General features: G+C 43.8%; 1 protein-coding gene across 2 annotated transcripts in view; it reads right to left on the bottom strand.

Moving 5' to 3' along the window:
* Positions 1-21308, bottom strand: part of FYN (FYN proto-oncogene, Src family tyrosine kinase) — a 198700-nt gene that overhangs the window by 23169 nt on the left and 154223 nt on the right. Inside the window, exons 5-8 of one of the 2 annotated variants that reach the window (XM_088460490.1) lie at positions 16512-16610; positions 11279-11382; positions 8394-8543; positions 4957-5112 (exon numbers count right to left, since the gene is read on the bottom strand). In XM_088460490.1, coding sequence (XP_088316616.1) covers positions 4957-5112; positions 8394-8543; positions 11279-11382; positions 16512-16610 — 509 coding nt within the window. Of the gene's footprint in view, positions 1-4956; positions 5113-5402; positions 5568-8393; positions 8544-11278; positions 11383-16511; positions 16611-21308 lie in introns of both variants that reach the window. The other variant, XM_088460489.1, reaches the window with a different exon arrangement.

Below are 21308 nucleotides of genomic sequence, written 5' to 3' on the forward strand. Positions count from 1 at the left end.
TATATGGACACCTAAACACCATGCAACAAGTATTATTATATATACAGGCATAGGATCTTTTATCTGGAATACAAAAAAGTTCTGAAAACCAGAAACAAAAGTAATAATCAACGCTAACAATGTCAGAAAAGAAATATAGGACATTGAAACTCTTTTTTTGGGTATGTTACCACATGCTCAAACACTAAGAGCCTGATTCTGAGTCGGACGCAGTTGATTATTTTCTTCTTCTCATGCCTCTAAGCTGCACTGAACATGATTCCACAGTCTGTGTCGCAGAGTCGCAGTTACGATTGAGGCACATGGGGACCCACGGTCTCATAAATTTATTGGAGATGTGCTGGCCGTGTGGTGACAGGGAGGTGGCCATTCAGATGCACAAAGATGGTCAGTCTTATAGGAGTGTTGAGGGCGTGTCACTGTAGTGGTTGCAAACTCAGACGCACAATCACTCACATTGGAGGCCATAGGAGAATCTGCACCTATCATAGGGCTGGTGCAAGTTTTAATGGTTGCATCTTAAGACCCACTATGCGGTATTTGAGCATCTAAAGATGCACAAAGTGGGCGTCTCAGTTCTTGCATAGTCAAGTGCATGGCTGTACACTAGGGAAGGACTTATGGCGGTAATGAATAAAGTTGTAGATGTGCGACCAGCAAAAGGAGCACAGATAGATGCCGCTGCCCCAGACTCAGAACCATCCCCTAGGGATGCTACTGTGGGAGAGTTGCCCCAGAACTTGTCTATACTACCTGCGAGGAAATTTTGGTGATTTCTAATTAGAGTCAGGCCTGAATTTTGTAAATGAGACCCACTAATGCTGTTAAGGCACGCTGGCGCACAAGAGCCTCAAGGATGTAAAATGTACACTTGCAGCCCTCTAGAGGAAGGGCACAGACATGTATTTTATGGGAATAGGTTCATATCCCGACGCTAGCAGCCCAAAGGGAGAAGATCCCGACAGGGCATGTAAGTACCCTATCCCTACCCCTCTCTCCCCCCTAACCCTCCCTTAGTGGTGCCTAACCTAACCTCCCTCCTTAGTGCCTAACCCTAACCTCCGCCCGGGGTTGCATAACTCTAACTCCCCCATAGCGCAGCCTAAACCTAACCCTCCCTGGAGGTGCCTAACCCTAACCTCCCCCCTGGGGTGCCTAACGCTAACCCTCCCCCTTGTGGTGCCTAAAACTAACCCCCCCCCAAACCTAACCCTATCCCCCCCAAAACCTAACCCCCCCCCCACGTCTAACGCTAAAGGCGCCCCAGACTTACCTCGCTCAGGCTGGTGTTCCGGCGTTGGGATTAAGATAGGTGTCGGTATTTCGGCACTGAGACCAGCGGCATAGTGGCCACCTGTCTCATAACTACATCCCATTTTATGTTTGTAGCACTTAAAGGGTAAATATATTCTAGGCATGTTGTCCCAAATCATGGACAATCTCTTAATCCAGAGATCTCCATGTCCAAACCTTCCAGATTATAGATCCCATACCTGTATTCTTTAAAAAATAATAAAAAAGCAGAAAAACAAACAAAAACAAAACACTGAAGATAACACACATCCACAAGAGCACAATACTTTTATTGTGAAATGGTATTATTAAACTGGTGGGTAGCACATGGTGAAATAGTACTACTCCCTCTCTCCTGAGCCCAGACAAGTGAAATGCAGGCATTGTGTTCCCAGCTCACTTAGCCACAGACCACAATCTGAATTCCCACACGTCTACTGTATGTTCACGGACTATAACTGAGTGTAAAGACCCGTGGCACTTTCACATAGTAACTGGGGGCAGGAGAGGATGAGCACTACTGATCCACTGGCAGACATTTTATAGATACCATGTAATCTTTTTAGTAATATTTTCTACATCTTTTATGAATGCAAAAACAGCTGACTTGCTTTAATATTTTATTTTGTATTATTAGAAATGTACAATTGGAAAAGTGTGATAAATTGTTTTAAAATATAGAGCTATGTAGATGGGCCAACAAACCATCTTCCTAGGTTGCAGAATGCAATGACTTCTACACACAGCGAGATGGCACTGCTATTAATAATTACTCCTTAATGGTTCATATCTAAACAGTGAATACAGAAGGAGACTAAAGAATATCTCTCAACAATTAAAAAAAATAAAATTGGAATAAAATAAGCTCCTCTCATGATGTATCCAAAAACACCCAGATCCACCAACTACACCCAGATTCTTATAAGAAGTTAAGAACAAACATTCTACTGGTTCCAAGAATCAGATCAATCCTACCAAAATAGGGACTGTTGAGAGGTACTGTATGTATATTAAATTACCTAAAAAATACATCATACTCAGGGCCAGATAATCCTGGCACTAATGATCCCGGCCAAGAACTGCTTCTTATTCATAGGTAGAGCTGTGAATATGACGGGGGTTGATTGCTCCAGGCCATCCTCTCTCAAGGAGTACCTCCAACTCCTCCTCTTTGTACATGTCCTCGGCAACTGCTTTCCTCCTGTCTTCTCCTCCTCCCCTGCTTCCATTTAATCCGTAAAAAAGACACTCAAAAGGTCCCAAGTTATGCCAATGCCCCCTTCCCATGTGTGCCTCTGCCCCCCTTCTCATGTGTGCCTCTGCCCTACTTCCCATGTGTGCCTCTGCCCCCCCCTTCCTATGTGTGCTTCTGCCCTCCTCTCATGTGTGCCTCTGCCCCCCTTCCCATGTGTGCCTCTGCCCCCCTTCCCATGTGTGCCTCTTTCCCCCTTCCCATGTGTGCCTGTGCCCCCCTTCCCATGTGTGCCTGTGCCCCCCTTCCCATGTGTGCCTGTGCCCCCCTTCCCATGAGTGCCTCTTTCCCCCTTCCCATGAGCGCCTCTTTCCCCCTTCCCATGAGCACCTCTGCCCCATTCCCATGAGTGCCTCTTTCCCCCTTCCCGTGAGCGCCTCTGCCCCCCTTCCCATGAGCGCCTCTTTCCTCCTTCCCATGAGTGCCTCTTTCCCCCTTCCCATGAGTGCCTCTTTCCCTCTTCCCATGTGTGCCTGTGCCCCCCTTCCCATGTGTGCCTGTGCCGCCCTTCCCATGTGTGCCTGTGCCCCCCTTCCCATGAGTGCCTCTTTCCCCCTTTCCATGTGTGCCTCTTTCCCACTTCCCATGAGCGCCTCTTTCCCCCTTCCCATGAGCACCTCTGCCCCCCTTCCCATGAGTGCCTCTTTCCTCCTTCCCATGAGTGCCTCTTTCCCACTTCCCATGAGCACCTCTGCCCCCCTTCCCATGAGTGCCTCTTTCCCCCTTCCCATGAGTGCCTCTTTCCCCCTTCCCATGTGTGTCTCTTTCCCACTTCCCATGAGCGCCTCTTTCCCCCTTCCCATGAGCACCTCTTTCCCCCTTCCCGTGAGCGCCTCTGCCCCCCTTCCCATGAGTGCCTCTTTCCTCCTTCCCATGAGTGCCTCTTCCCCCTTCCCATGAGCGCCTCTTTCCCCCTTCCCATGAGCGCCTCTTTCCCCCTTCCCATGAGCACCTCTGCACCATTCCCATGAGTGCCTCTTTCCCCCTTCCCGTGAGCGCCTCTGCCCCCCTTCCCATGAGTGCCTCTTTCCTCCTTCCCATGAGTGCCTCTTTCCCACTTCCCATGAGCACCTCTGCCCCCCTTCCCATGAGTGCCTCTTTCCCCCTTCCCATGAGTGCCTCTTTCCCCCTTCCCATGTGTGTCTCTTTCCCACTTCCCATGAGCGCCTCTTTCCCCCTTCCCATGAGCACCTCTTTCCCCCTTCCCGTGAGCGCCTCTGCCCCCCTTCCCATGAGTGCCTCTTTCCCCCTTCCCATGAGCGCCTCTTTCCCCCTTCCCATGAGCGCCTCTTTCCCCCTTCCCATGTGTCCCATGAGTGCCTCTTTCCCCCTTCCCATGTGTGCCTGTGCCCCCTTCCCATGTGTGCCTGTGCCCCCCTTCCCATGAGTGCCTCTTCCCCCTTCCCATGAGTGCCTCTTTCCCCCTTCCCATGAGCGCCTCTTTCCCCCTTCCCATGAGCACCTCTGCCCCCCTTCCCATGAGTGCCTCTTTCCCACTTCCCATGAGCACCTCTGCCCCCCTTCCCATGAGTGCCTCTTTCCCCTTTCCCATGAGCGCCTCTTTCCCCCTTCCCATGAGCGCCTCTTTCCCCCTTCCCATGAGCACCTCTTTCCCCCTTCCCATGAGCACCTCTGCCCCCCTCCCATGAGCACCTCTTTCCCACTTCCCATTTGTGCCTCTTTCCCTCTTCCCGTGTGTGCCTCTTTCCCTCTTCCCGTGTGTGCCTGTGCCCCCTTCCCATGTGTGCCTCTGCTCCCTATAGCATGGGATTGCTCTTGGTGCCTGTTCCCCATTCTACAGCTTTGCATTTACCATGTAGGAGGAAGGAGGAGGAGGGTTGGCAAGGGGGTGGAGGAGGTGGGGACACTGTCTGTTTCATTTGTACTGAACTAAATTCCACAAATTCTATTAATCCATCTACATTCGGAGTCAGAAATCCAATCAATTACACATGATGAAGATTGTACTGACAAAACTGTGATATTACACTGCCATTGAGGGGGACCTATTTTCTGGCCTCTATCATGACCTTCATGTACAGTACAATGACATTTTGTTTATGAATAACAGCACATCACCCAATAGAGGGCGCTCCTATTGAGGTTATCAATTGAAATACCACTTATTACTGCTCTATTTGTATACAGGATATATGGGAAAGTGAGTAGAACATGCAAATATTTTATGATAGCACTGTCTGATATGGAATTGCTATCAAAAACTTTCAAAGAGCAATTGATTTATTAAACTTCATTTAAAAAAAACCACAATAACATTTACAGGCTGTTACATTGAAACAGAAAGCAGGAGAGCCTCACCAGAGCTTACAATTCTTTGTAAACTTGTCTGGCATTTCTCTAGTTGAAAGTTTGCCTAATGTCTCCTAAATAGAACAAATTATCCACCTTACCAAACCACACTTCAGCGAAACAGCCCTGACCGAGCTTCTGCTCCAGAAATATTGTGCTCCGTGACACTTCCCATGCATCCTTAGCCAATCCAACAGTTTGTGGGACATAACTCCGTGCAAGCTTTGTTAAATTATAACACAAACCATCAGCTTTCTCTACAAAAAAGGGAATTGATGGAAAAATAGATTTAATTAAACCTATAGCATGCAGTAAGAAAGATGGAATGTGTTTGTGCCACTTGTTAACTTTAGAAAACACATATATGGGAATAAAAGCTTTGTTATGTAAATAGCATGTGTCTGTACAAATGCATACAGAAAGAGTTCACACGTCTTTATGTAAATGCATTTTAAATACCCCCTCTCTCACTTCACTTTCCATCTTTCCATTTGTTGCTCCACACAGGAGCAGTCACATTAAAGAAGAAATGATTTTCGTTGCGTACCCATCCATACTTCCCCAAACTGCCCATTGCCCAGCCTCTTGATCAACTGGAGAGATTCTCTTGGGATTTCCCAGACATCTTTGGTTTTGACAGACAGGTCAGTAAGTCTTGGCATTCCTTTATGGCAGGGTACTACCAAGCGGCAACAAAGACCAGCAGCTCTCTCTGAGAGGCATGAAACAGGAAGGAGGCAGAGGAAAAAAGACAATATGACACACAGAACCGTAGAAAGACAAAGTATTGTGGGACGTGAGAAATAGTGCATGACTTGGAAACACACTTAAAGCAACAGTGTATGTTTAGAATTTCATCCTATTAGGAGACATGTAAAATTACATGTAGTTGGTCTATGTAAGACATAGAAGAATGTGATATGTGTACCCAGCAACGGCATGATGTGTGGTTCCATACTGCCTTTAGCAGAATAGGATCGTTCATTGCATCTTCCCAGCTTCTGTGTAGTACAGTAGATGGGATGATGTGATGAATGATGAATGACCCACAGGCAAGCGCAGTAGTCATACAAATTATGGCATCCACACAATATATTGTTTCGGTCCGCGTTGGAGTGATATATCGTGCAAGGGATTGCATAGTGTGTACCCAGCTTAAGTCCTCAGGAATATATTCTGTATGGCGGGTACAAAGGATTTATTAGGATCCATATTATTTAGATTACCATATTAACCTGGGTCTACACCATAACTTATGTGTAGGAATTGTGAGGTGTGAATAGTTTGTTTGTCAGGCATGAAAAACTAAACATAGAAAACTGATGTTGAGGTCATATTCTCCAATAAGCCCTACTTCTCCAGTCATCCTGCCAGCAAAGGAAGATCTACATTTTTAAATCTACTTTAAGATAAAAGAGTAAATTGAGACAAAGCATTTAAACACAGAAAATATTTTCCCATATGGACGGTGGTTCTTAGCAAGACAAGTAAAAACTTTGGTATGCAACTGAAACTTTATATATCAGTCATCAAACGTCTAAGTGCAGTAATGTTCTGACTGCTCCGTTTCAGAAAATCAGCAGCAATCAAACAAGCACTCATTTCCACGTGAAAAGAAGGTGAGCACAAGAATGTACACTGCTAGGCACTAGTTACTATACAGCTATATCGTTTAAAAAGAAAACCCACAGCAGCTACCCGTAAGAGAGGTTTGGGCTCTCTGTATATATAGATAAAGACAGAAAGGGGGGGAAAGGGGGAAGCGCTCAGGGGTTCTAGATAAATACACCTGGATGGTTATAATAAAAGTAAAAAGCAATTTATTATACAAAAGTTAGTATTCACACAATAAAAACTAAGACAGGAAAAGGCTGAGAGCCTCAGAAAAGAGCATATATCATGAAGGAAAAAAATATACGTTCCACTTTTAAGGTATCATGTAGATGACAAATGTACTCAGCATAATCCGTTATTTCAATAATCTAAATATATTAGATTATTTAAAAAACAGGTTATACTGAGTCCATTTGTCATCTACATGATACCTATTAGCGCTTATTGTAGAAACCTATCCAGAAAGAGCCTCTCACCTGCAGGAGGTGTTTTGTGGAAAAAGAAGGAACTTGAAATTCGGGAATCCAGTTATCCTGGGATTGTTATAAGCTCCCTGCGGTGGTGCCGAGCTATTGAGGCCCGGGACCCTTTGTTGTTAACTAGCACTTGCCCACCGCAGCACCTTATTCTGGTGAGAGGCTCTTTCTGGAACCCCCATTTTATGTGCCAGTATTGGTATACGAAATTTGATATTGTATGTGATACATTTTCAATTGTATTTTAAGTGTGTAATAAATGATTGTTTTTCACACTTTGTGTAATTTATCCATTATCCTATTTTAATAGGTTTCTACAATAAGCGCTAATAGATACACTCTCTCTTTTTTGGAAAATTCTGCTTTGGAAGTTTGGTATTACTTCTATTTTGTGTTTTCTATAGCTGCAAGATTGTTTTTTGCGCAAATTGGTTTAACTAATTTTTTAATATTGCATCTACATGATACCGTAAAAGTGAAACGCATATTTTTTTCCTTCAGGATATATGTCCTTTTCTGAGGCTCTCAGCCTTTTCCTGTCTTAGTTTTTATTGTGTGAATACTAACTTTTGTATAATAAATTGCTTTTTACTTTTATTATAACCATCCAGGTGTATTTATCTAGAACCCCTGAGTGCTTCCCCCTTTCCCCCCCTTTTTGTCTTACTCATTTCCACGTGACTAAATCCTTGAAATATATGATGTTTTTCTTAAATAGAATAGCATGGAACCCAAGCAACCCATGTCACTGCCACAAGATAGCACAGCTCCATGCAATTGCTCTGTCACCACCCAGTTCCCGCCCCGAAACGTCCATTTCACAGAATTTCTCAGAATAGGACGGAGATATGGAAAAATGTGTGTGCACATGTGTTGAATGCTGAAACTCGCTATTTGAATCCATGCGAAGAGATCCATTTGAATCAGCCCCAGGGTGACTAAATTACACAAACTATGTGAACTTTGAATGCAGAAAATCCAAATACATAAATCCCTGTGGAGAAAAACATTTTAAATGTATTTTGCTATTCTGCAGCTTTCAGAATTAATATAAAAAATAAATCTGCAATAACATCTATCTCCTCGAAACATCTGGTCTAACAAACGGTAAAGAGGATTCCAAGTTCTGGAATCCTGATGTAACCCAATGTCGCAAACACTGGCTTTTGAAATGATAAAATATAAATAAAGTTTCCATTCCCCTGGAACGGATTAGCAGTGTGAGTCACCGGCACATAGAAACAGTTTATGCGTCAGAATGAAAACTGAGAACAGTATCATGCTAATCGCCATAAAGATTTACGGTAATATGTCTGCATTAAGCTTTCCTTTTTCTCTCACATAGCTAGTTACAAAGCGAAAATAAAATGAAAAAATTAGAATGTCTAATTTAAAAAAAAAAAAAAATTATTTCTGTGTGTGGTATAATATAATGGCTCCAACTATACCTGAGTAATGGTGAACCAGCTGCTGAAGGGTTTCAAACTGGGCCCTGGTCGTTATGTAATATCCGCCGCTATCAAGTTTTCGGATCTTATAGTGCTTAACGTGATCTCCCTTCATGTCATCCCAGTCTCGAATAGACAATGAATAGGCACCTGGACATAATACACAACAAGAAACATTGAGGCATGAAACTGAATAGATCATGGTTAATAATAAATATGAAATAATAAATGGATAAGAGCAATATGCTAAATATGATTACGCTACAGGACACACTACGTCATCAAAGCTTGCGCTCAGTTACATAATGGGCCTCATTCAGAGGCGGTCGGAGGATGCAAGCGGTCGCTCAGAAACTGGGCGGCCGCTTGCATCCTGACCGCCCGCCTCTGTTGCGGTCGTTAGGCTGTGGGTTAACACCCACAGCTCTAACGACCGCTCCGGTGATGGTCGCAATGGTCAGAGACCATCACGACCATCGGGGCTTACGACGAGACCCTAGGGTAGGGTCTCCCTTGTAGTAAGCCCCGGAGAGCTTCTGGCTCTGTCTGAGCCGGAAGCTCTCCACTGACATCACTAGTGATGCCAGTGGGGCCGCCCCCAAACGCCTCCGTTTGGGCTGCCACCCCCCCGGCCCACCTTCCAAACGGGGTGAGCTGTCAATCAACATCGACAGCTCGCCCCCTTTGGATCGAGACCCGCTACGACCGGCGTTGTCGGTCGTAGCGGGTCTCACGCATGCGCACGACGGCGCCGTCGCCGTCGTGCGCATGCTCTGTGGGGGGCCGTCGACCCGGTCCGAGCGTATCGGCGCTAACAACCGGGTCTGAATGACCCCCAATATCAACCAACTTCTCTACATTACAAATTTCAAACATATTATGCCATAGTACTGATCTGACCACACAAAGACTCAGATGTACTAAGCCTTGTAGAGTGATAAAATGGAGAGATAAACTACCAACCAATCAGCTCCTAACTGTCATTTTTCAAACACAGCCTGTAACATGGCAGTTAGGATCTGATTGGCTGGTGCTTTATCTCTCTCCAGGACTTAATACATATACCCCATAGTGATCGGTCTTGGCCATTCTCCGAATACAACACTTCATAGCCCTTAGAATGCAGAAAACAATAAAAATAAAAACAGGACAGTTCTGCAAAACAATTGGGACAGTTGCAGATATTCATGTGTAGAAAACCTCTGCGAAACTGCTGTAAATACCACTGTAACTACTGGTATATATTCTCAAGGTCATAATGCCATTTGCAAAAGAGAGCTTAGCATTTTGTATGGCTAAATCACTGTTATGAAGAGAACTAGATAGAAGCACAGATGCCCATGCAGGTGGGAATAATGCAGTGGACAGATAATTTAAAATCATCAAAGTAAACTAGTAGAAGATCTTAGCATCCAGTGAGTATAAGACCCATAAGGTCTTGAAAGAACATAGTTCATGAGCATGCCAGCTGAGACGGGAAGGAGTGAGTGATTAACACACACTGTATTAAAATCCATGAATGTATGGGAATCATACTTATATAGACTACTAAAAGTAAGATATGGACAGTGAAGGTATCATGTATTCATGTAAGATTGGGGATCGTTTACTTGGGATTTACAAAATATCTGACCACGATACATTGTCAGTGGGATCTCCATTTGTAACCCAGAAATCCCAACTGTTAGCCAGAAGGAGCCAGCATCCCATACGAATGAAAGATGTAGCTAGAAGACTTATAATTTTGTAGCTACTTGTTGCTTTCCTATCAAGCTGTTCTATTCTACGCTGTGCTGTTAATACTTATAGTTATAATTTTTTTATACTCACAGGGACAGAGGACAGAGGGCCTGATTCAGACCCGCTCGCAAGTGCTTGAGCGTTCACGAGCGGGTCGATGATGTGCTTTGCGCATGCGCTGCGGCCACACTGCGCTTGCGCAAGCCCCGGAGCGAGAGAGAAATTCTCTCGCTCCTTGGCTCACTACAAAAGGGGCGGCTGTCAATGTTGATCGACAGCTCGCCCCTTTTTGTAGGCGTGGTTGGGGGAGTGGCTTCACAAATGGAGGCGTTCCCATGTGAACGCCTGCCATTTGTGGGCGGCCCCATTGACATCACCAGTGATGTCAGTGGGAGAGCTTCCGGCTCTATTAGAGCCAGAAGCTCTCTGGGGCTTGCGGCCACGAGACCCTACCACAAGGGTCTCGTCACAAGCCCCAAGGTCACAAGGTCTTGACCATCAAGGTCACAAGTCACAAGGTCTTGACCATCGTGACCATCATCCTGGCTGCTCGCAATAGCTGTGGGTGGTCACCCACAGCTATGCGAGCGGCCAAGAGGCCGCACAAAAAAAAATAAGAATGCCCTGATTCAGAGCGAGCGCTCTTTCAGAGCGTCCGTCTCTGAATCAGGCCCAGAGCTTCTGAATGTTAGCGCTGTGCATGCTTCATGGCCAAGTATACGCAACTATGAGCAATTATGGGTGATGCAGAGTTGTATCTCCACTTGTGGCTAAATGGGTGTACCTGGGAGGCACATGGGTGTTGGCGCATAGGCGCATAGGCTAAGTGTTCCGAGGGTGTGTTGTGCGCGTATGAGCGGATTGCAGTTTATTTAAAGTTGAGCATATGCAGAGATCCATCTGAATTGTGATGGATCTCTTGCACCAAGGATAGAGCTGGTGCAAATGCACGTTGATAGCGATAACAGCTACTTCAGCAAGAAGATGGATAAGGGCAGTGTAGCCGCATAGATGCATGCAAATGGGTGTAAATATGCACTGATTTCCATGCATGTAATGGGACTGGACTGGCGACCAACTTGTCTGCAACTCTGAATTAGCCCCATAATCAGTAATATTTCCCGGCTAACAATCTGATCTCTTACCTTTGGTGGTTTCACTTTCACGTATTAAGTAAGTGCCCCTTGGATTTCCAAAGGATAATAATTGTCTCTCTGCATCTTTTCTGCCCAGTTTGCCAAAGTACCATCTAAAAATATAGAAAAAAGTAAAATATGGTAAGGTAAGGCATTCTTCACATTGCAAAAGTGTAAGGCTTATGAAAGCAATAATCACAAGATACATATTACATGTGTCCTGGTTACATAGTGAGGTTGAAAAAAAACAGATCTGTAAATTTCATATAATTGTATTAATCCATAGCAAGTGAAGCAAGCCCCCTCCCTCATCCCCCCCCCTTCTTCAGTGGCAAAGGTGTAATTGTGGCGCATAACTGCTGTGCATTGAGTCATCATAAAAAACCCAAGTACAGATTTGAGTGACAATGTAATGGTGTGGCAGTGAGTATGTGTGGCTGACACGCAGTAATATGCATTTACAAATGTGTTCAGTCTGTAGTTTTGAACATGTGTCTATGACAAAACATACTCTATCCAATAACAAGGTGTGTACAGCAGTTCACAATGCATTTCCATCAAAATGGCCTCTTCAAGAGCATTGATACATGTTTAGTGCACTTAAATGAACAAAGAGGAGTTCAAAAATTGCACTGAATCGTCTTAGTGACTTTGCCATCACTATCGCATGTGGTAAATTGTACACTGTTACTGATGGTGAATCCATTATTTGCAATTAAGTAGTCCCTTGGCACAAGAATGAATTATATACAGGGCCAGATTAAAAATGGGGCAGGTGGAGCTACAGCTCCAGGCCCACCATGAAAATAGGCCCAGAGGATCCACTGCAGTGCAGACAGGAAAAAAAAATTTCCCTGTCAACACTATCTGCACTGCAGTGGATCTGACAACACTGACTGAAGAACCCAAAGCACTGACCATTCATTCACCCCCTCCCTACGTCGGCTATCCAAAGCTCCACCGCTGGCCGGGCCATCTGAATAGCTTCAGCTTGTAATCCTGTACAAAGTTCCACCCCCGTGCCGCCCAAAGCTCCGCTCCAGGTTGTGCTAAAGAGTTCCCCTGGGCTGTCTACAATTGTGTGTCCCCGGGCTAACCAGAAGCCCACCCATTCACCCCCCGCCCGCCCATTTCGGCAACTGAGTTCACAGTTGGGCATAGAAATTATGAGTAGTCAGCCCTGTAACTGGACGGCAGAGGCTGAGATGCCTAGCACAGGGGTAGGAACAGCTGTCACCAGCCGAAGAGAAAGCACCATGTATATCCAAAATAATTTCCCACAGGTCTGACACATAAGTATGTTTGTAGTTATGTGTATATGTGTGTCTGTATATATATATATATATATATATATAAGTAAGTGTATGTATGTGTATAAATATATATATATATATATATATATATATATATATATATACATATTTGTGTATGTATATATATAGGGAGCAACCTGTGACAAAGCTAATTGCGAAACGCGCGTCGGGTGGACACCCGTCACGCACAGACTAATGTGTACTGCAGTTTTAATTATTTCTACAACAATTTGTGCATGATTTATCCGGAAAATGTGATATGGGTTCACACAATCCTGATAAGAGAGCTTGTTACGCTTATCACTTTCTTACCACTTTTCACTCTGTCTCCTAACACTGCTTAATAAATAAACCCCTAATACTTCTAAATATGATCAGAGTTACTGGTGGAAGTAATAATTATACTATTATACAGTGTGTATATTTCAGGGAAAGCAGACTGATACATGATTAAATTGCAACATTGTCATGGTCTGATACTTTAGTAGTAGTGGTTCGTGGGACCGTTTACAGTCTAAAAAATAGAGCAATACTGTCATCTATTAGAGGCTGTAATAAGCAGATCATAGTAATTACATTGTTATAACAAGGTCACTGGTTTGATGTAATTACAACAGCAGTCCCTATGTACATATAGTATTTACTTTATAGTAATACTATTACTGATTATATGGTACAGCAACAACAGCTCTCGGTGGAGACCACTGTAATAATTGTATACTATAATCACTACTGAATCGGATGCCATTGTACAGATCATAGTACTAATTACATTATTATATAATGAGTGATCTGACAATTAAGCTACAGTGAGTCTCTGGGTGGATCACAGTATTATTAATATTGTTATACTGAAGGATTAGAAAATAGTGATTGACAGTTCTAGGGACCATCTAACAGCTATAGGGGGGTTGAGGATATGATATATTTGGTTGGATAACAACCTAATACACAATAATATGTGTTGATAACTCCTATGCTTACTGACGTGATGTGATCCCATAATGAATATCTGGTGACTTGTACTGTGAATGATCCTTGGTTTGGTGAACCATTAATAGTGAAGGGCATTCATTTAAAATAGGTCATTATTGGAATGACAGAAGCACTATATATATTCTATCACATATATGATTTTTTCGCAACTGGAGGAGTTGTTTGGAAATGAATATATATTTAAAACTTATATACAGATTTTATTAAAAGTTTTTTTCACTAATTTCACTATCTGATTATATTTCGCATGCTTATGATTTTAGAAATTATTATTAAAAGTTATGTTTTATTAGTCTATAAGCAAACGGAACCTTGAATTACAATGCAATAAGAGTTTTCTCTTAATATCTATGTGAATCACATTATAATAAGAATATTTTCTGATTATTTAACAGTTATCTAGTCAGTCCGAGAGTGCCCCGTTTTGAAATACTTTTTCTGTTTCTTGTATACCAGTTTATATATATGCTGTTAATAAATGGCGCTCTTTAGTGCACATACCTGCGTGCACTAGGGTGCAAGCAGCTGCTGATAAACTGTGAGCAGTGAGTGAGTGTTTAAAGAATATTACACTACAATATGTATTGAGATACACTAAGCAGTAAGTATTCCTCATCAAATCTAAGGATAACCTATTATATGGACATCTGGCCGTCTGAATACCAAGTTGGATCAGACGAATACTTCATTAAGACAAACAGATGAGCATACTTAATTACATTTTTGTTACACGTACACCTATAACTGAAGTCACTTATTTTTTCCACTGTGTCACTTTATCTATGGGCCTAATTCAGCATTTGCTATCGCGGCCCAGAAACGGTAGCAGACTGTCAAACACTAACAGTTTGCTGCCGAACTTCGTGCGATATCGCAGGCCCGTACTGCACATGCACAATAAGGGTATGGCGCATGCACACATTCCCAACCATTTCTTCTCCTGCGTCCTCTGCTGAATCAGGCCCTATGTTTGCACTAAAGAGAGCCTTCGCTTAACATCTTTTTTTCTTCACATTTCCCTGGAGTACAACCAGGCTATTCTAACGGGTTGGGTATGAACTGCTGACGGCCAGGAAGCCATCTGACTAAATCCCGATGCTGCAAGTGCGAACGCTGAAAATCCCGACTGGGGCTGGTAAGTACCCTAACCCTCCCCTCTCCCCCCCCTAAAGCTAGCACTTCCTTAGTGGTGCCTAACCCTAACCTCCCCCCGGGGGTGCCTAAACCTAATCCCCCCCTCCCTGCATCCAAAACCTAACCCTCCTGGGGTGGTGCCTAACCCTAACCTCCCCCCAGGGGTGCCTAAACCTAACCCCCCCTCCCCGCACCCTAAACGTAACCCTCCCGGGGTGGTGCCTAACCCTAAGTTGCCCCCAGGGGTGCCTAAACCTAACACCCTCCCCGCACCCTAAACATAACCCTCCCGGGGTGGTGCCTAACCCTAAGTCCCTAAACCTAACCCTCCCCCCTCCCTCCCCCGCAGCTAAGCGCTAACAATGCCCGGCTTTCCTTCGTTCGGAAAAACGTCTGTCTAGATTCCGGTGTCGGGATATAGATGGGCGTTGGGATTTCGACGCCTGTCTTTAGTCCCGTATTGGTATTTAGAAGCCGGGATTTAGTCAGACGGCTTCCCGGCCGTCAGCATTTTGATTGTATCCCATTCTAACTATTCTAAGAGGTTGGCAGCCACCCTTATAAATTATTTATCTCCATAGATTAAACTTTTATATTAGAATTGTAGAGGTTTGACCGGTTGATCTGATTTCCTTATACTGTATATACACTCATGGCATTTCCAGTACATGCCACCACACCCCAACATTAAATGGTATCTTCCACAACTGATGTACTATATCTAAGCAGACATCGTACAATTCGCAGTGCAGATGGCAGTGTATCACGATTTAAGGACTTTGAATGAAGCTGGAGAGTAGGTGTCACTCCATCTTCAAAATCAACACAAAATTTGGATTTTCATGTGCAACAATTTCAAGGTGCATCACGACTAAGCAACATCAGAGATCCAGCGTGCGACAGAGCTGTTACCGATAAAAAACTCTGTACGATCGTGGACAGTGTAGTTGTGCATGCATTGTAACATCCAACCGGCAAGTGACATTGCCTCCGATAACAGCAAAATTCAATGCTAGAGCCACGCGTAACATCAGTGTTCGATACAGTGCATCCATTTGTGACTAAGATGCATTTTCAGGAAAAAAGATGCTTGGCACAAGTCAAGTCTCATGGGGCCCAGCGCCTCACTCGCACAAGGCGTCTAGTGCCGCATGGCTTATTGAAACTAGGTGTATGAGGACACCTTTGTACACACACTATCTAATCTATCAATGTATTACTTACGAACCCTCTAAAGTCATCCATACATCTTCAACTGATTGCTGCAATTACCTGACACCTTGTTTGGGGAATCGAGGAAATCCCACATGTTGGATTTCCCTGATTTGCCAACCCAGACTAAAAAATTATCGGGATTGGCGAGTCAGGAATTTTTAAAATGCAGAATTTTCCGATTTCCCAACGGACTGCCGATCATCGATACCCGATGATCACATCAGTGGATCAGAGTCGGGGGATCTGAGAATTGCGGTGTTGATGTATGGCCTGCAAAAGTAACTTGTACAATAGCAATATAATTGTCACTGTGCAATACTACTTAACTTTATGTCATACTCCATCTTAGTTTTCCCTAACTGTACTTCATTAAATGTGTAAGCAGCACTGTTATTACTATGGATGAGATAAAGAAACTTACATGTATTTACATTTCATTTCAGCTGCCATTTTGTCCATTTTTGTTGTAGTAAGCTACTATCCCGGTCTGTGTTATTACCACTACATATTGTACATCATGATATATAAATAGTAGTAATATTAAAGTGGACACTACCAAACAAAACATTATCAAATATACATACTCTTCAGCTTGAATGGAATCCACTGGCGCCACATAGTTACTTGGGATATAACCGGTTCCTCCAGTTGTCAGAGAACGAGCTTCCCACCAATCCCCCTCACTGCAGGAAGACATGTAAAAACAGGATATTAATATTTACACATACAAGAAAACAGACAGCAATGCAAAAAATGATAAGAATTGTGCTACAAAACATAAAAAGTTGCAAATAATTTCTTCTTTCATTAAGTGGTTAGAAGCATAGACATACAGTCATGATCATGTATTTAATGTGTTATATTATGCAATATGCTTATTTAGTCTATAACACCACAAACAATCCATTGGGTTGTCAGTACTGGTACCAAAATGTTATTTCTCCTCTGGAACCAGCTTTTGCCTGATTAGGACCGGGGAAGGAGGTAAGCTCATTTCATGTTTCCAGTGAGTAATTTGCCTATATCTGCTTGAGGGGAGGTTGGAGTGGGGTTAGAATACTTGATTTTCTGGTATTTAATAAGTTTGGAATATTAAAGCCATCTTTTTTCTTAGTCAGGGTCATGAAAGTTTTGGTTTCCAAATGTATGTAATCATACCATTGCAGTGGAAGCCATTGATGAAGACCTAGGCAGAAGGTCCGTTATATAGTATTAGGATCAAACTTAAAACATATGGGCCCTCATTCAGAGCCGCATGTTACCAACAGTACGCTCGTTGCGTTCCGATGTTGACTAACCGCGCATGCGTCGGTGTTACACTGCGCATGTGCGTACGGCAGATTGCGAGCTTTTTTTCTGTCGTTCCTAAAATAGCGTACAGGAAGTGACATGTCAAATGTGATTGACAGAACAGGGCGTTTTTGGGTGTTGACGGGGGTGGAGATGGAAAAACGCAGGCGTGGCGAGGCGTTTTTGGGGCGTACATACATTAGCAGATGCGAACGTCAAATGTGTTCGGACCGTCACATACGTCACTGGAACATCCTCTTTCCCTTCAAAATGCTCGCACAGTTTAGGGTCTGGATTACTCGACCACATTGGCGATGGCCTTCTCCTCCGTCCCGCGACTCCATGATGTTGCAGCGATTAATCGCGGGTGGTCACAAAAGCAATTAGTGTTGTATTGAAAACCGGCTTGGTATGTGTTTGGAAAGCAGTTTATTGGGATAGCACAAAACCGTACGCAGGTGGAAATCATACCTGCTAATGTCAGGATTACACAATCAATTGGCGTACATTTTTGGGGTTTTTTTTTGGCCTCAATTTGTTGTTTATGGCCTATTGTGACAATAATGTCATCATGTTTTAATTAGCTCCCCTTTTTTTTTTTAATGTGGAATTTGCATCGTTATGTGATTTTTTAAACGTTCCTTCAAGAGGCCTTTTTTTTTTTACAAATGAAATGGTTTTTTGTGTCCTTTTTTGCCTTTAGGGCCAGGATTAAATGTAACCCATTTGTACAATAATGTCACAATACAATGTCAGATTTTTATCATAAATTTATTGTTTAAACACAAACCAATTGGCATAATATTTAGTTTTCTTTTTTTCTGGCAAAGATACTTTTTATCAAAAATAAATAATCAATAACTGATAACATAAACGTACAAAAATAAATTAAAAACATTTCACAAGAAAGGAGAGGGAAGTTTTGACCAGAAAGGAATATGAGCCAAGCACAGAAGGAGTGTGGGAAAAGTCGCCATTGCTGTCACCGTTTTTTCGCCCGTTTGGATGGGGGAGGGTGGGCGCCAGACCGGGTCCGGGATGCCATCGGGCTGGCCTGTCCAGAGGCAGATGTTGTGGCCTCTGGACTAGGCACAGGGCTAGGCACATTTGGAGGATTGGCTGATGTTGTGCCAGAGGTGGAGGATCCTGATGTTCCGGCAGGAAGGGAGGTCGGCTCCACCATGTGCTGGCGAACGAGCTGCTCCAGGGCATCGGCGATGCGGATGTTGGCCCTGGTATTTTCCGCCAGGGCCTGACCAATGGTCACGTTGGCCGCAGCATTTTGCTCCAGGGCCTCAGCCACCCGTATCAGACTGGCGTCCATCCTCTGCAGAATCTCCGTATGGAAATCCGATTTGAAATTGAGTTCTGTGAAGAGGCCCACTGCCTGCGAGGGGGCACGCCCTGGACTGGCTTCTGCAGGGTCCTCAGCCGGATGTACTGGTTCCTCCCCTGCAGAGCCAGCAGAAATTCTGCGGCCAAGGCTTCCCTCTGGAGCAGACTCATCCGCCTGTGTCTCTGTTGGAAAAATGAGAAAAGAGTCACATTAGAATCTACATATTGGCACAATAGCATTTCAGAGTTGGTGACATCACAATACTTACCTGGGCCAACATGAGGAGCCACAAAGTCTGGCATGTCCGTATCCATATTGGACACGCCAAACACCTCCACAGGCTGCACACACCCCTGTGCCAGCTCTTCTAAATCCGTCAACTCCAATGACACAGGGGTGGGACCCCCACCTGTCCCCCTTGCATGCCTAGCCCTGTCCGCGAGTTTTTGCTTTAGGCGATATTTGAAGTCGCCCCATCTGTGGGGAAAAATGGAAGCCATTATCCTTTGGTTTAAAATGGGGTTTGTTTTCAGGGGGGGCAAGGGTTTACTTACCGCCGTTTGACATCCCGGGCTAGACGGACATAATCACCCACTCTATTGACAGCAACGGCTACCTCTTCCCACATTCTCCACTTCTGGCTTAGACTCATATTCCTGTCCGCCTGTGGCAGGATGTCCACACACTTCTGGATCAAAACCTCCATCTCCTTTCTTGTGAAATGTGGCTGCCTTTTTTTTTTGCCCGCTTTGGCCGGAATACTGGGCCCAGCAGCCTCTTCCATGTCATCCTACTCACCTATTTGTGTAAATTTACAGAATTCACAAAATCACAACTTGCCTAATCTTATGTTTCAAATTAATCGTTGATAGAAAATGCATGAAAGACTTACCGCCTGACTCTTGTCGCCATGTCTGAGGTCCAAACAAGAAATACACCAGAATTTGAATGTGTTTTCGTGACGTATTTATACATGCGTCCTTATTTTGCAGCCGCATCATTGATTGTGCGGCCCTATGATCCCTCCTTAATTTGTGCGGGAAACGAAACACTATTTATGGCTTGGTGTGTCTCAAGTCGAGGTGGCGTTTTTGGATTGTTGGAGGTTATCTTGGCTGGAGTTTATTGATTGCGTAGAAAGGAGTTGGAGGTTGGAGATTCGTTTGTTGGTTAGATTTGCGGTTTTTTTTCCGTTATCTTTGTTGGTTTATATTTTTGGGACCTCGTTTCTTGATTTGGTAAGTTTTGTGAAGTCTAACTTTTGTTCAATTGTTGTTTCATTGTGTTTCGTATATTTTGTAATTTTTGGATCCCTAATTTCTTCTATTTTAGATTTTGTTTATTTTCGACCCCAAAGACCTTTTGATTTTGCATCTTAGATATTTGCTCTTGGTAAGTCCATTTTTTATCTTGTATTAGCGAACTAATTAGCGAATTTTTAGTAGTTACTCTTGTGACTTGTATTAGCGAACTAATTAGCGCATTTTTAGTAGTTACTCTTGTGACTTGTATTAGCGAACTAATTAGCGCATTTTAAACAGCTTAATAATCATTCTAACTTTTTGGTGGTTTATCTTTCGCTTTTTGAGCCAACATTTCGACCCGTTTTGATGTACTGTGTTAAATGTCGCTTTGCGGTTTTGCTAAATGGGTGTTTGGCATATTTTAACTTTGGTCTAGCACAAAATGTATAAACAAAAATGCACAGAGTGAAATGTGTCAAGTAATTTTGGTGTTTATTTTCAGTTTGGACGTATCATGACAATACCCCGGCATGTAAGCAGCAATGGATGGTATCATCAAGCTAAGTTGTTTTAATATATTTTTGGGGTGGGTCAAAAGCCTTACTTTGAAATCTTTGAATTTCAGGTTGATCTGGGGCGGATTGTTCTGGCCATGCTCCCGGAAGCCGACCAACCTCAATCTCATCCCAGGCGTAGGCATCGTAGGCATGCAAGGCCCCAGATATTTCGAACACGTGTCACCCTTTTTGGAATGCCCGATGATGAGGTTTTAAGACGCTACCGTCTACCTCCCAAAATCATCATAGACACTCTCTCATTAATAGAAAGTGATCTTGAGCGGCAAATTGACAGTCCAACGGCAATACCACCACTGACGCAATTTATGGCGGTGTTACATTTCTGTGCCTCAGGATCGTTTCAAACAACGGTGGGAATAGTGGCGGGCATCTCCCAATCCTTCTTTTCCCGGATCCTGAGGGCAGTGATGGAGGCACTTTTCAAGCACCTCCATCATTTTATTCAAATGCCTTTGGATATGGGTGCCCTTAGTGTGGCCAAGGCCAATTTTTACCAAATAGCTGGCTTCCCACACATCATAGGGGTTGTGGATGGTACTCACATACCACTTCAGCCTCCAGCACGGCTGGAGGCAATATTTAGAAACAGGAAACACTATCACTCCCTGAATGTAATGGTGGTATGTGATGCCTCCCTCCAGATCCTGTCCCTGAATGCTAAATTACCAGGAAGTGCACATGACTCCTTCGTCATCCGGCAATCAGGGATATGGCAGAAATTAACCAACCTACAAGCTGGTGATGCGTGGCTTCTGGGTAAGTGGAGACCTTTAGTACATAACAATGTTAAGCTTGATACACAGTGTTCCTGATGTTGTCTCTTATTTTTCACAGGAGACAGTGGATACCCTTGCATGTCCTGGCTGCTCACTCCTTATTTGGCTCCCACACCAGGCCCACAAAGTGAGTATAATTCCGCACTTACAGCCACCA

Source organism: Taudactylus pleione, unplaced genomic scaffold, assembly GCF_031769625.1.
Source record: "Taudactylus pleione unplaced genomic scaffold, aTauple2 ptg000046l, whole genome shotgun sequence".
NCBI lineage: Eukaryota > Metazoa > Chordata > Amphibia > Anura > Myobatrachidae > Taudactylus > Taudactylus pleione.